General features: G+C 63.9%; 1 protein-coding gene across 1 annotated transcript; it reads right to left on the bottom strand.

Annotated features, from left to right (window-relative positions):
• Positions 1-5,188: 5,188 nt before the first annotated feature.
• On the bottom strand, positions 5,189-12,857 carry LOC109294204 (digestive cysteine proteinase 2-like). Its single transcript, XM_019512508.1, has 11 exons — positions 12,689-12,857; positions 11,298-11,357; positions 10,385-10,477; positions 9,660-9,832; positions 8,353-8,596; positions 7,753-7,948; positions 7,390-7,583; positions 7,037-7,128; positions 6,712-6,873; positions 6,093-6,282; positions 5,189-5,737 (listed from the first exon to the last, which is right to left on the bottom strand). Exons 1-11 carry the CDS (start codon positions 12,738-12,740, stop codon positions 5,550-5,552), a joined length of 1,644 nt encoding a protein of 547 aa, XP_019368053.1. The 5' UTR covers positions 12,741-12,857; the 3' UTR covers positions 5,189-5,549.
• Positions 12,858-13,098: the final 241 nt, after the last annotated feature.

The following is a 13,098-nucleotide window of genomic DNA, read 5'->3' as shown; positions in this document are numbered from 1 at the left end:
AGAGACAGTGTTGAAGGCCCTCCGAAAGTCCAGGAAGATGACGTCCACTGCTACCCCTGCGTCTAGGGATTTGGTGACCTGGTCGTAGAAGGCCACCAGGTTGGTCTGACCGTCCAAAGCAGCCCAGGCGGTTGCTGTACCCCGTTCTTTGGCCGAAGCTCTCGTTACATACCTTTGGGCCCGATTCTGCGCCATTCCCCGGGCGTAGGGCTGGAAGAAGTCCACAGATACCAGTGGATTTTGACTGGACGCCTGAGCACTGCCGGAAAGAGCACCCCAGCAACTGATGCTCCTTCATTCATACCACCCGAGCACAAGAAAATGGAGTGTCTCTGTGCTAGGAGCTGTACACCCCATACTGCAAGGAGCTGACAGGCTAATGCCGAGACAGGAGACGGTAGGTGCAGCTGTGGGAAGGGGACCAGACACCCAGATCCTCCACTAACTTATTCGACACCAGGAAAGCTCATGCCTAGCCTGCACCAGGATCCAGCTCGGTGAGGGATCTGGATCCCGGTCTCACTCCATCTGTCCCTGGCAGCCAGGAGGCTACGGGGATTACATGCAGCAGCAAGCACTGGGCTGGTTGTCCTGAAGATATTTATTACAGTTTCTCGAGGCAGAGACAGACGGGCTCTTCCGTTACAGCCGTGGGAGGACTGAGCCCTCCGAGTCCCTCTTCAGCTGCTGAACGGCGGGAGCTGCAGAGCTTTGCAAAGTCGGGTCTGAGGAGCAGCCCAGGGCCTGCAGATCACAGCAGCCCAGGGACAACGGGGGCGAAGGTGAAACCAACCTCAGGGAGACGCGGCCTTCATCTACGCAGGGGCTGCTCCCGCCCCATCCCGTAGCCACAACACCCTCCGGCATCCCACAGCCGCGGGCAAGGCAGGCGCTCGGGATGTGGAGCAGAGGTCGGGTCCGGCCTTCTCCACCATAGTGACTTTTGGCCTATCCATCTCACTGCCAACAGATGTAAAAGGGCAATCTGCCTTTCTTAGCCCCCAGACCTTCCCCCTACAGATCTCCGTCTAGGCCATTCATTCATTCAGCCGAGTGTCAAACACTTCCACCGGCCAAAGATTTCCCTGGGGCGTGCAGCACAACGGTATCCTTTTAAAGCCGATTCCGTGCTAGCACTGGACCTCACCGCAGGATCGAGCATCTCGGTGTAAACCGATGCGGTTTCGCGGGGCTGCAGGGGAGCAAGAGAAGGTCAAGTCTAGTCTGGCTCCTTTGTGTCGCAGTCACAGGAACACCCCGCGTCAAGTGCCAAGACTTTGCTCGAAAGAGCGAGCGAGGGGCAAGCCTCCCTAGGTCCCTGCCGAGCAGGGGGAGACTCCTTCCCAAGCCCAGACCTCGTTACTGGTGTGTCCCTGGCTCACAGACAGGTCCGTGGCTCGAGGACTGGCCTCTCGAGACCCGTCAGTGAGCCGTGGCAGAGATGATCCTGCAGCCAAGGGCTTGCTGACACCACAGCCCCGGGTTTGTCAGCGTGACAGACCAGCCAGGCGTGCCGGAGAGACACCTCCCCAGAGCAGCTGTGAGCACCGGGCTGCCCCAGCAAGGGGCTGGTGTCCAGCGGCACCCCATTTGGCGGGCTTCAGAAGATGCAGCCTCCGCCGCACCCCTGCAAGCCAGCTAGCCAAGCCTGGGTTGTTAACCCAGGTTCACGCGGGTGGGTTTATCTCCACGTACCCCCAGGCTTGCTTCTGGAGCCGTGCCCCACAAACCGATTTCTGCTGATGGGCACACGCTGCGCCGAGCTAAAGCCTCAGGAAAAGGCCCTCGAGGCAGCCCCGCCATCTCAGCACCCGCCAGCAGCGAGCTGCCAGGTGCACACAAAACCAGCCCAGGCTCAGCGGGGTCTCTCCCTGCGTGTCAGGGCTTCTTCATTCACCCGCTTGCAGGATGCACCCGGCTCCCCTGCATCCTCCCCTTGTCTCTGATGGAGAGGAGCAGGGCTCCGGAGACAAGCTCGAGCTCTGCCTCGGAGCAGTTACCGAGAAGGAAACGTACAGGAGCTCCCCGAGCAAACGCTTCATTTCTTTGCAGGTGGCATCTGGCTTCCTCTGCTCTGAAGGTTCACGTGGCCTGATACAGCGCATTGCTCAGGGGACTCGGTCACAAAAACAACACCCTCCTTCGATGACAAACTGCTCCTTTCCTGAGCTCTCTGCTACATCCTCTAGCTCAGCGGCTCCCAAACGCCGACACTTGAAAATAGGTACCACCAGTACATTTTTCAGGTCAACCTTAACTCCCACCAGCAATTTGGTGTCATTTAAAGTCATTATAATCAATCTGTTTGTGTGTACCGCGGGTGGTACCCGCACCAGATTGGTCTAGCTGACCCCCTGACCACTCTGATCTCTCCATATCTTAAGCCCCACAGGGTGCTTCTACCATTGACTAATTGCCCTGGCTAATTATATCCCAAGGATATATGGGGTGATTAGCAGGCTGGACAGAGACCTGGTGTGGGGTCTGGGGCTGCCTTAAAAGAGACGCAGCAGCAGCTGCTGAGTGCCCCCCAGGTTGCTTGCTCAGCAGAGAGGCCTTGTCTAGCAGCCTCCTCTATCCTGGGTAAGCTTCAAATGCCCTGAGAAGAAGCACCACGTAAGGGCCCAGACACCTTGAAACCCCGAGCCCACCCCAGGACTTCCCTTCCGCCCCTGCTTGCTGCTGCACCCAGGCGCTGGCTGGCCCAGGCAGGTGAGGTGCATCAGAGACGGGGCTTGTCCAGTGCCTGGAGCTGGTCTGAGCTCCCCCGCCTTCGTGGAGGGGAGCTGAGCCCAGCAGAGGTTACCTGCCGCTCTAGGGAGAGGGGATGGGGCTGAGCAGGGGACTGCTGGATGGATAGGCCAGGGAGAGATGGGTCCATCTCCCAGGAGCGAGGCAGCGTGCAAACGGAGCAGTGGGAGTCTGAGGACGTCTGAGCTGGGGGGTCAAGGGAGACCCCAAGCCGCGGCCGTCCCCAGGGGAACAGACAGGAGACCAGTGCCTGCCCGCGCACAGGGGAGCCGTCCTGGTCCTGCTGCAGGCGCTGGGTGCTAGGGATGGGGAGAGAGATGCACTGGTCCTTGTTTCAAGCCCAAACATCTGGTGCCTCTCTCGAGCCTCGGGGGAGCAGGCTGGCACTGCCGCAGCTGAGGCCGTGTCACAGCGAGGCCTTGCTCCTACCAGCAGAAGGGACGGAGCGGTGGATGTGTTGGATTACCCTGGTTTAGTGCCTCTGAGCCAGAGGTTACAGGGCGCTTTAGGAGCCTTAACGAGATAAACTACATAGCGGCCTGGTCACTGGAGATCTGGCCTTCTCCCCCTTTCACAGATGGGAAAGCTGAGGCCCCTGGCTTCTCCTTGGTGTAATGCCAGGAAAATGCAGACCCTGGGGCTTTGTGAGCCTGACACATGGCACGTCCTCATTTTGTACCTGCCCTAGCTCCTTTCCCCCTGGCACCTGCGGCCCCCGGGCTGTGAGCAGACCCCGGGAGAGCTCTCGCCACCCAACCGCCCTCTTCCCAAGGGACAGGGAGGCACTTAGCTTGGGTTATAATTAGCGCACTTTGCTTCATTTAGAGCGGGTCCCAGGGGCACTCGCCTACTTACACCCAGCCCAGAGCCCAGGGGCAGCGCCAAGCCGGGGGGTTTTGCAAGAAGGAAAAATAACGGGAGTCCAAAGAAGAAGCAGGAACTTGGTGGGGGGGGCACAGGGAGCATGCATCAGGGGCAGGAGAGAGAACGACGGTCCCTAAAAACACCGGACTCATCACTGGGAAGAGCGCGAGTTCAAGGTGAGCGCAGGCTTGTTTGCCATCCCCTTGTTCCAAAACACGGCCCCGCTCACGGCCAGGCAGGGCAGCGCTTTATCTCCCCTCTCGCCTACAGAGCGCGGCTGGGCACTGGAGCTGACTTGGCTGCTGGTCACGGCTTTCCCGGATGCCTTGTTTCCTGCCACGTCCCAATGGTACCAGGACGCCCCCTTCCCCGCTGCCGTCCACCCTCGAGAGGGCCCCGTCCTTGGCGTCCCCGAGCTCGCCCGAGGTGTGGCTGGAGGGGGAGCTACAAAGGAGACTTCCAGCTAAGGGCAAATTTGGCCCTGGGTGCAAACTAGAGCAGCCCCAGGGCTGCTGTGCGGCTCGCTGCTCTGGTGCCTCAGCTTTCCTGCCCCCTTCTGCAAGCTGTGACCTGCCCCCATGGGGCTGAGGCCTCCTGCTGATGCCCCCCGTCCCATTGACCGCACCAGGAAGGGGTTGTATTCATGCACGGGGGAAGAGCTGGACACTGAACGAGCCAAGGCCCTGCAGCCTCGCAGAGCTTTGCCCGGTACTAGGCACCCTCTCTCTGCAGGTGCCCCCCGAGCTGCCGGGTGCTGCATTTAAGCGCAGGGCGGTGTGGGTGACCGGATCCAGGCTGCACGGAGGGATGCATGCGCCCGGCTGCAGCTCTGCCAGGCCGGCAACGCCCTCGCCTGCCCTGGGAAAACCTGTTTCCTCCCTGCGGGAGAGGAGAGGCAGCAGGGGAGCCCGTGGGTGGGAGCTCCTCCAGCGCTAATGCTGGCTGCGGTCTGGCCCTGGCTGTGCCAGGAGACACCCTGTACCTGCAGGGGCTGGGTGCAGCCTCCTTCAAAGCAGCAGGGTCCTCCAAACGCCCCTGCACATGTTCCCATGGGAGGATGGTCCCCCTCCCCTTCCCTTCAGGGGAGCAGTCGGAGCCACCCCCGCGCTGCAGCGCGTCTGCCCCTAGGCTGGGGGTGTGACCCCCCAGCGGGAAGCAGGGACATTGCCTCCTCTCTCGAGACCCTGCTGTGCCTTGCACACGGCTGCACCCTGCCCCCAGGCCTCGGCCCTTTTAGCCTGGCATCAGATGCACAAAGCGAGCCCGGGAGCTGGCCGAGGAGCCTGTTGCAGCGCAGCCCCAGACCAAGGCCAGGGCATGGAGGGCCTTATTCTTCCCCGCCTGTTTGGTCTCCCCTGTGGGCTGGGGAAGAGATGAAGATCAGGGGCTCACTGGAGCCGGCTGGATCCCCAGCCTCGAGGCACCGCTGCACGGCAGAGCCCCGGACCGGAGGTACGGGCTGTGCAGGCGTTCCTCTGGGGAGCACGATCCCGGCTTGCCTGCTCACCGGGGAGGCGCGGGGGCTGTCCTGCACAGGAGCTGAGCCGCGCCGGGAGGAAGGGGCTTCTCAGTCCACTTTCGAAGGGAGCAGCCCCTTTCCAGGCTCTTTATTGGAGCTGCAGGCCTGTCCCCAATGCAGCCCACGGGCAGCACAGACCTCCGGGGCCTGCTTCGCACACCACCCACCCGGCTGGGCAGGGGCTGCTCCCGTTTCGACACCTACCCTCCACCCCCCCGGGTCACAGCAGTGCGTTCCCTCCGCGACCGGCTGGAGGGTCACGACGGGGCTCGGGGCCAGGAGGCGATGGGATGCCCATGCAGCTCATCCAGGGGCTGCCACGTGGTCTTTGGAGCAGCGGGGCTTTGCCTCCCCGGCCTGGGAAGACGCAGTGGGCTGGGCTGGGCAAGCCCCGAGGGGTCTCACGGGCGCAGGATCAGGACAGGATGGGGTACGTCGCGTCGGTGGCCACGCCGCAGTTGTTGTCCTTCATGGACATGAGGATGTAGCCGTCGTTGCCCCAGTACGTGGACCAGGAGTTCTTGACGATCCAGTAGAGCTCCCCTTGCAGGACGCCGTAGCCCACGGCCAGCACCGCGTGGTCCAGCTGCCCGGGCTTGTTCCCTGCAGGGAGACGTGGCATCAGCACAGGCCTCAGCTCTTGATGCATCACCTTATCCCCCGGGGAAACTGAGGCACTGGGGGGGTTAGTCCTACAGCCGGCGAATGGCAACCTGCTGCAGGGGTGGACCGTGACCTGCCGATGCCAGGACAAGCCTCCTCCTCTCCACGGCTCCGTGACGAGAGCCACCGGGGCACCCCCGCCCCGAAGAAAAGCCCTGAGCCGTGCTCAGCCGGCATGAGGGATGGGTGTGAATGGGGCAAGGCACGGCTGCAGTGGTGGCATTTGGGAGGGTCTCACCAGCCAGGAACTGCATGCCCGGGGTCCGGGCTGTGCCCGGCACGGGGCTGGACTCACCGCACTTGGGTTCGTAGTAGACACCGTTGGAGTAGAAGGAGAAGGAGCGGTGGGAGGCGTCGATGCTGATGGCCACGGGGCCGTGCTTGTAGATGGCGGCTTTCACGGCCGTGATGTTGCCCGAGGTGATGTTGACGTAGCCCGTCATCTTGGCCAGCAGCTCGGACTGGTTATAGTGGCACAAGCCGTTCTGCAACACAGCGGGACCTGGCAATGGCTCCCCCGGCCGGGTCTCATCAGGCCCCCCCAGCATGGCCGGGGACAGGGGCATCTCTGGTGGCTGCATCTCCCAGCCCTGGAGATCAGCCGTGCCCCTGAGAGCCAGTCTCTGCCCAGCTTTGCAGTGGGGGAAACTGAGGCAGGGACCCAGTTTGAACGGAGTCCCTGTCTCCCACGGGTCACCGCAAGAGGAGCGTGTTCCCGTGCACGCCTGTGAGCTGTGGGACGGGGGCGGACACACGAGGCTGTGGGCAGGGTCACGCTAACGTAGCTGAGACCGGCAGCCCTGGGAATCCCAGCTGCTGCTCCCAGGTGACTGCGAGGGGCAACACGGCCACCCGGCCCCTGCCCCTGGGTGAGGACAGGGCCCCACACCAGAGGCCACTGGCCCTGGACTCACCTGGCCGCGGTAGGCACCGTAGGACTCGGTGCTGGCAATACCGCCATGCCTCATGATCCACTCGTAGGCCTGCCACTCCTCGCCCCCGTCGCAGGCGTAGTTGCCGAAGCCCCAGGAGCAGTCGATCAGCACTTGCTGGGACAGCGGGGTCAGCTCGCCGGTCTGCAGTGGGGCAGGGAGCACGGGGCTGAGCGCCCGGGCCCAGGAAGGGGGCCCGGGAAGATGCCTGCGGGAGAACTGCTGGGTCCCAGGAGCTCCCCCACCCACCCTGCCCTCTCCCCCATGCCGGGGGACACAGTCTCTGCTCCGTCTCTGCAGCTCTCACCTTGAGGAAGAGGGCCCCCTCCATGGCCCCGGTGGTGGCGAAGCTCCAACAAGAGCCGCACACGGCCTGGTCCTTCACGGGGGTCACGGCGCCTGGGCAGCGAGGGGCGAGACACTCAGGACGCTGTATCTGGAGAGCTGGGAGTGGGGGGCCAGCCCCCATCTCCCTCCCTGCCCAGCCCTCCGCCAAGCAGGGCATGGGGAGAATCAGGGGTGCCACATTCCCAGGGTGCTGGCAGGGGCTGCCTTGCAGGGGGACCCGTGGCCCGGCTCCAAGGTCTCCCATGGGGGACATGGTTAGATATGGTGACACATGATGGTGGGTGCCGTGGGATCCCTGGGGGCAATGCCTACCATACAACCGCCAGTCCAAGCTCTCAGGCAGGATGAGGCCTGTATACATCTCCGAGGGGAAGGGCTGCCCGTTGTTGGGCTTCCCGCTCCTCAGCCGCCCCCGCAGCACGGCCACCTCCTCCAGCGTGCGGTCGGCCAGGTGGTTCAGCGCCAGCTTGTAGGGCAGGTTGGCCCGGTTCTTGGAGTGGACATACCTGGGGAGGAAGGGGTGGTGGTGGGCATGGAGAGCACTCGCTGGGGCATCCCCAGTGGCCGAGGGGAAAGCAGGGCATCTAGTGCCCAGGGGTCTGCAACAGATCCGAGCCGGCCCCCGCAGAGACAGACATGCCAGGAACCAGCCGCCCGGCCCCCGGGATCCCCTACCGCATGTTGTGGGTGAAGACGTGCTTGCGGTGCTCCAGCTCCCACTCGCCACCGTAGCTCTTCCCGAACCTCGTCTTGTAGTGGTGGAAGAGCTGATGGGTCCGGGCAGCCTCGCGCCCCACCAGGTCTGCCATGGGGTTGGCCAGGATGCGGTGCTCGCCCGTGGTGTCGGAGAGGTACCTGCACCGTCTCGTCTCTGGGGCGGCAACACGGAGCGAGCTCAGACGGACACCCCCGGCTGCTGCTTCTGGCCGTGCCCGGCACCCCCAGCTGACAGGAGATGCCAAGATGCTGCCCGGCCTCCACCCCAGAAAACCACCCAGCCCCCAGTGGGTCTCCAAGAGCAGGACTGCAGGGTCCCAGCCTGGCCCTAGGGCTGCTCCTGTCTACCCAGCCTCCAGGTTGGCCCCTAGCAAGGTCTCCCGGGATTGACCTCCTCCATCCAGGCTGTCTTTCCCCTCCCCAACCTTCTCCATGAGAATCAGGGGCTTTGTACAGCACCTAGCATGAGGGGCTAGGACCTGCTGCAGAGGGTCCCTTGCAATGGAAACAACTGGGGGTTGCGGCGTGGCATGCGGGGGGTCTCGGCAGGGCCCTTACTGTTGACGGGGAGGTCGAAGACGGAGGCGGGGAAGCTGTTGGAGTAGTGGCTGTACTGGATCTCGTACTTGTCGTAGTGGGAGCCCAGCAGGGAGTTGAAGCCGCGCATCTCGTAGTGCACGGGCGCCACGCCGCAGCTGTTGTTGGTCACCCACAGCGTGTACACGTTCTTCTTGTGGCCCACGTGCGTGACGTTCTGCCACACAGCGCAGTACTGCCCGCTGTGGTACTCTTCCCGCAGGAACTGGGGGGCAGGGGGTGAGTGTCAGAGTCACCCATCTGCCCAGAGGCTCCCTCCGCCCCAGGCTAGGCAGCTACCTGGCACCCGGCAGCAGCATCTGTCGAGCGCGCCCGAGCCGAGCGGAGCAGAGCCCAGTCTCTCCTTTCGCAGCTGGGCCGTGCAAACGGGGGGCAAGAGAAGAGGGGATGGGGGACACGGCAGCGAATGCATCTGCCTCCGAAGGCAGATAAAATGCTTTGGGTAGATGTGGTCTCTTTTATTAGATCAGCCAAATAGTTGGAAAAATGGTTCTTTGCAAGCTTTCAGGCACAAACGCTGTTCTTCAGGCATGCGTGCAGCAGAGACGCAGGAGACCGCAGGCCTGGCCCCGGCGCGTGACGTGCTGAGCGTGCACGTAGCCCAGAGAGGGTCTGCGCTCCAGGGCGAAGCAGAGCCTGAGGTCCCCCGTGCCCCTTCCCTGCAGAGCTGTGCCCAGCACGGGAACAGCCTGGCCCTACGTGCAGGAGTGTTAGCTACCATCTGGGCCGTGCCAAGTCCTGCGGCTGAGTCACCCGGCAGGGGTTTGCCCCTCACGTTGCAACAAGCCTCTGATGGGGAAAGGAGCAGAGCTCCTCCGCCACCTTCCCACGCTCCATCTCCAGCGGCTCGGGCTGGCAGCGCCTGCTCCTGTGCAGATTCTCCACCTGCTTTGGGGCACCTGCTCTTCCGCCACCAAGAAAGGGTGAACCAGCCAGCCGGTGCTAGAGCAGCCTCGCCGTGGCTCTTGATTTTTATGTATACCGTCGGGCCCCTTTGCAAGGGGAAGGGAAACAGCAAGGTGCTCGCTGCCAAAAGCAGGGCAGGTGGCATGGGGAGAAGGGCAGGGCAGTGTCCGCTGTCTGCCCTGCTCCCCTCAGCCCTGGGAGGGGAGGCCGGCATGGATCTCTGTAGCAGCTGATGCTTGCATTGAACCAGCCGGGCCCCCTGCGCTTGCGGGGATGTCGGCAGAGCTATGCCAAGCACACGTGCCCTCGGGGAGCCCAGCTGTGCTCCCTGCCCTTTGCTCCCCTGGCCACGGGCACCTCACCTTGAAGCCATCCATGTTGGGGAAGACGGTCTGCGGCTCGATCGGCCCCTCCTTGGTGCCGTTGATCAGGAAGCACTTCAAGACGTTGGTCTCGGACTCCGTCGTCTCTGGTGTGATCTTGTAGCTGGCGCCGTAGGGCTTCACCGCCCCGAACTGGAAGGTGATCACCTGCCCTGCAAACGGGAGGGCGGCGTGACGGTGGGGCACTTCCCTGCCCCCACCCCACTGCGGGGTACAGCCAGGCCCGGTGGGTCCTCTCGGGGTAGCAGCCCAAGGGTTGCCTCCAGCCCGGTGCCCAGAGCAGGCGGCCAAACGCAAGGGGATGCAGGCCAGGTGCAGCAAGGGGATCCTGCCGCTCTGGATTCAGGTAGGGCACCATCACCGAGCTCCGGTAGGCAGGAGAGCTTAGCAGGGGCCTCCCCTGCAGAGAAGGGCACCGCGAGGGTCTGGGCACCCGTGTCCTGGCCCCCTGTGCCCTCAGCTGCTTTCTAGCGAGGTCCCTAGGGTGTCAGGGGTCTCTGCGACACGGGTCCTTAACGCATGCCTTGCTGCAGCCAGCGAACGCGTGGTGCTGCTGAGATGCAACGGCTCCTCGTGCCTCCGTGGGAAGCCAGTGGTCCAAACCGCTCGCGGCAGGGGATGTCAGCGGAGACCTGGCGTCTCTCACCACCCTCCTCCTCCATCGCTCGGCACCGAGCTCCCCTGCGGGCACACAGGCCACTTACCACCGTAGTACTGGATACGGCTCTGCTTTCCGCTCAGGTTGTACCAGGCCTCGAAGGGCTCCTCGATTTCAGCGTAGGGCAGGTTGATGACGCCTGCAGGAGACAAGGCGGCAGCTCAGCCAGAGCCGGGGTGAGGGGCAACGGGGGAGCAGGCAGGGGCGCCAGACAAGCCCTGAGGGCCTCACTGGTGAGACTGGGACATGATGGGGGTCACACACACACACACGTGCACATGCCAATGCTCACACACATACAGCTAAGCCCTGGCTATGGGGCAGGGGTCCACCAGACCCATTCTAGCTGGAAGACTTTTTTATTGAGGGTCCCCATCCACCCTGCGCGCTGGTGCTACAGCTGGCCTGATTTCCCAGGGCAAGCGTCCTCTGGAAGGAGTTTGGATGCCCTGCCATTAACACTGTAACAGGCCCCCTTATTAGGGACTGTGATTAGTGCCCTGTAATTAGCACCATTACCCCCGCCATTAGGAGCTGTGACTTGTATGAGGCTGGGATGGACAGACCATGCCTCCCCATCCACCCTCCCAAGGCTCCACCTTTGTTTCCTAATTCCTGTAATTGGTGCTGGAGTTTCCTGGCAGCCGCCGCTCCGTTTGAAGTGGAGCCGGGGGCAATTCTCGCTGCATTTCGAAAGAATTACAAGGCCGGGCTGCTGCCAGGGGGAGGGCGAAGCATTAGACAGCAGCGTTATTGCAGAGGCGTGGGGGAAAGTTGAGCTCCCAGATCCCACCAGCTGCATTGCAGCGGGGACCCCCCGACGCCCTGTCCCCCGGCCCAGCAGCAGGCCGAGGGGAGGGGTACTCGCAGCCTAGACGGTCTGGAAGGTAACTTGGGGCACAAGAGGCTGCAAGCAGGGGCATCAGCCCCGCTGCCACCTGCACACCGGGCAGCCTTACCTTTGACGTGGTAGATGTTTCCAAAGGAAGGGGTCATGAGCGATGGCTTGCAGTCATGCCCTAAAGAAGGGAACACAACCGCCCGTCAGACCTGGGCAAGGCGGGGAGGCCGGAGCAGCAGGGGGGCGGGTGGGCCATACTCCGAGGTCTGGGTGCCTGCGCGTCACGGGCCTCGTCATCGGGGCCAGGCTGCTAGTGCAAAGTCAATGTGCGAGACGAGCATGTGGCTGGGATGTTCCTGCCTTGAGCAGCGGGGACGAGCCCTGCTGTTCTGGGGATGCCTGCGGCTAGCGCTCGTGTTTCCGACTCGCTCTGAACTGGTTTAACTGGTGCTGGGGCGGAAGCCCCCACCTCGCTGACGCACCTTCCGCCTCTTGCAATCACAGGGTGCGTGAGGTTCGGGGCATGCTCAGGCCCGGCGTGAGCGGCTGCAGCGTCACGGCCCATGTACTGTCCAGGCCCGTGACCCGCCACCCAGTCGCATGCAGCCCCCTGGCGTGGGGGGGGGCTTGGGGGGCTGCATCCTGTAAGACCAGGGAGCAAAGCAGGTGTCAGGCTGGCCCCAGGCCACAGTGGGGTCCTCTGTCTGCCCTGCGTGGCAAATGGTCTTCCGGAGGCAGCGGGCGCAGCCCGGTGGGGGTCTCAGGGCTCCCCGCCTTGCCCCTTCTCTTGCCGGCCTGCGTGGAGGAGCAGGGAGGGATGCTAAGGCTGGAACCAGCCCCCTGCAAGCCCCAGCCATGCTCCGCGGCTCCCAGGCCGCAGGTCCTGCTGGGTGGCACCGGCGGCCAGCAAAGATTTGGCCAATGGTTTCATCCGAGAGCATCGGAGGCCGCAGGCGTGGCTGGCGCCCAGCGTCTGCCCCGGGGCTGCTTGGCTCCAGACTCTGGGCTCCACCACGGAGCCGCCTCCTCTGTCCCGGGACCCGGGCTCCGTGTTTCTCAAGACTGCAGCTGTGGCTCAATCCTGTGCAAACCCAAGCCAACACGCCCTGGGCTCGACTCGCCTCTCCCTGCACAGCACCGGGAGGGGACAGTGCCTCCTGTCCGCTTTAACCCTCCATAGCCCCCTGCCCCAACACGCCGGGGCAAGCCATCTCCGTCTCCAGCACCGGAGCAGAGGCGGGGGCAACCCTCCTCTCCAAACGCCCCTGGCCCGGGCAGTCAGCGGTGGGGGAGCCCCAGTACGTCGCCCCATGCCAGTGGGCTGGAGGCTGGGCCCATTCTCTTCCAGCCAGGGGAAACTGAGGCACAGCATGAGCCCCGGCACCTGCCCACTCAAAGCTGGGGGACCCCACCCCACGCAAGCAACGGGGGGCCCTCAGGGACCCACACCGCCCCTCCAGGGGGGAACATCTCAAGGGCCTCCCCACCCCGAGCAGGGGAGAGACTCACCGGCCACGCAGCCCCAGGCCACGCAGAGCAGAGCCCAGTGCAGAGCGCCCATCCTGGCAGCCGTGGCAGAGCGAGCTCCCAGCACCCCTTGACAGTGCAGCCAGCGGCAAGAGGAACCGGGGAGCCAGAGCGGGCTGGGGAGGAGGGAGCTCAGGCTTGTGTCTACAGGAAGATCAGCACGGGGCAGGGTGGAGCCAGCACGGGAAGGGGGCGTGGGGTGGGGAGGGCAGCGAATGGGGCAGGAAGAGGAGCTGGGGCTTGGCAGGGGCTCCAGGGGGTCCCCAGGGCTGGAGGATAGGGAGGAAGGACTGAGGGGAGCTGTGCTCAGGGCTGGAGCAGCCTTGCAAGCCCTGCAGAGCTCCCCCATCGGGGCTTCAGACCCCTCCACGGGCCCAGGCAGGTCACTGCCT

Source organism: Gavialis gangeticus, unplaced genomic scaffold (genome assembly GCF_001723915.1).
Source record: "Gavialis gangeticus isolate Ggan-Ray unplaced genomic scaffold, GavGan_comp1, whole genome shotgun sequence".
In the NCBI taxonomy this organism is placed as follows: domain Eukaryota; kingdom Metazoa; phylum Chordata; order Crocodylia; family Gavialidae; genus Gavialis; species Gavialis gangeticus.
Note: the sequence above shows the minus strand (reverse complement) of the source record. Positions and strands in the feature narration are given on the sequence as shown.

Coding starts and splice junctions, on each gene's coding strand:
- LOC109294204 (XM_019512508.1), bottom strand. CDS start 12,740: ATGGGCGCTCTGCACTGGGCTCTGCTCTGCGTGGCCTGGGGCTGCGTG. Junction 6,283..6,711: donor ACGGTGCCTACCGCGGCCAG/GTGAGTCCAGGG, acceptor GCTGTGTTGCAG/AACGGCTTGTGCCACTATAA. Junction 5,738..6,092: donor CTACTACGAACCCAAGTGCG/GTGAGTCCAGCC, acceptor GTCTCCCTGCAG/GGAACAAGCCCGGGCAGCTG.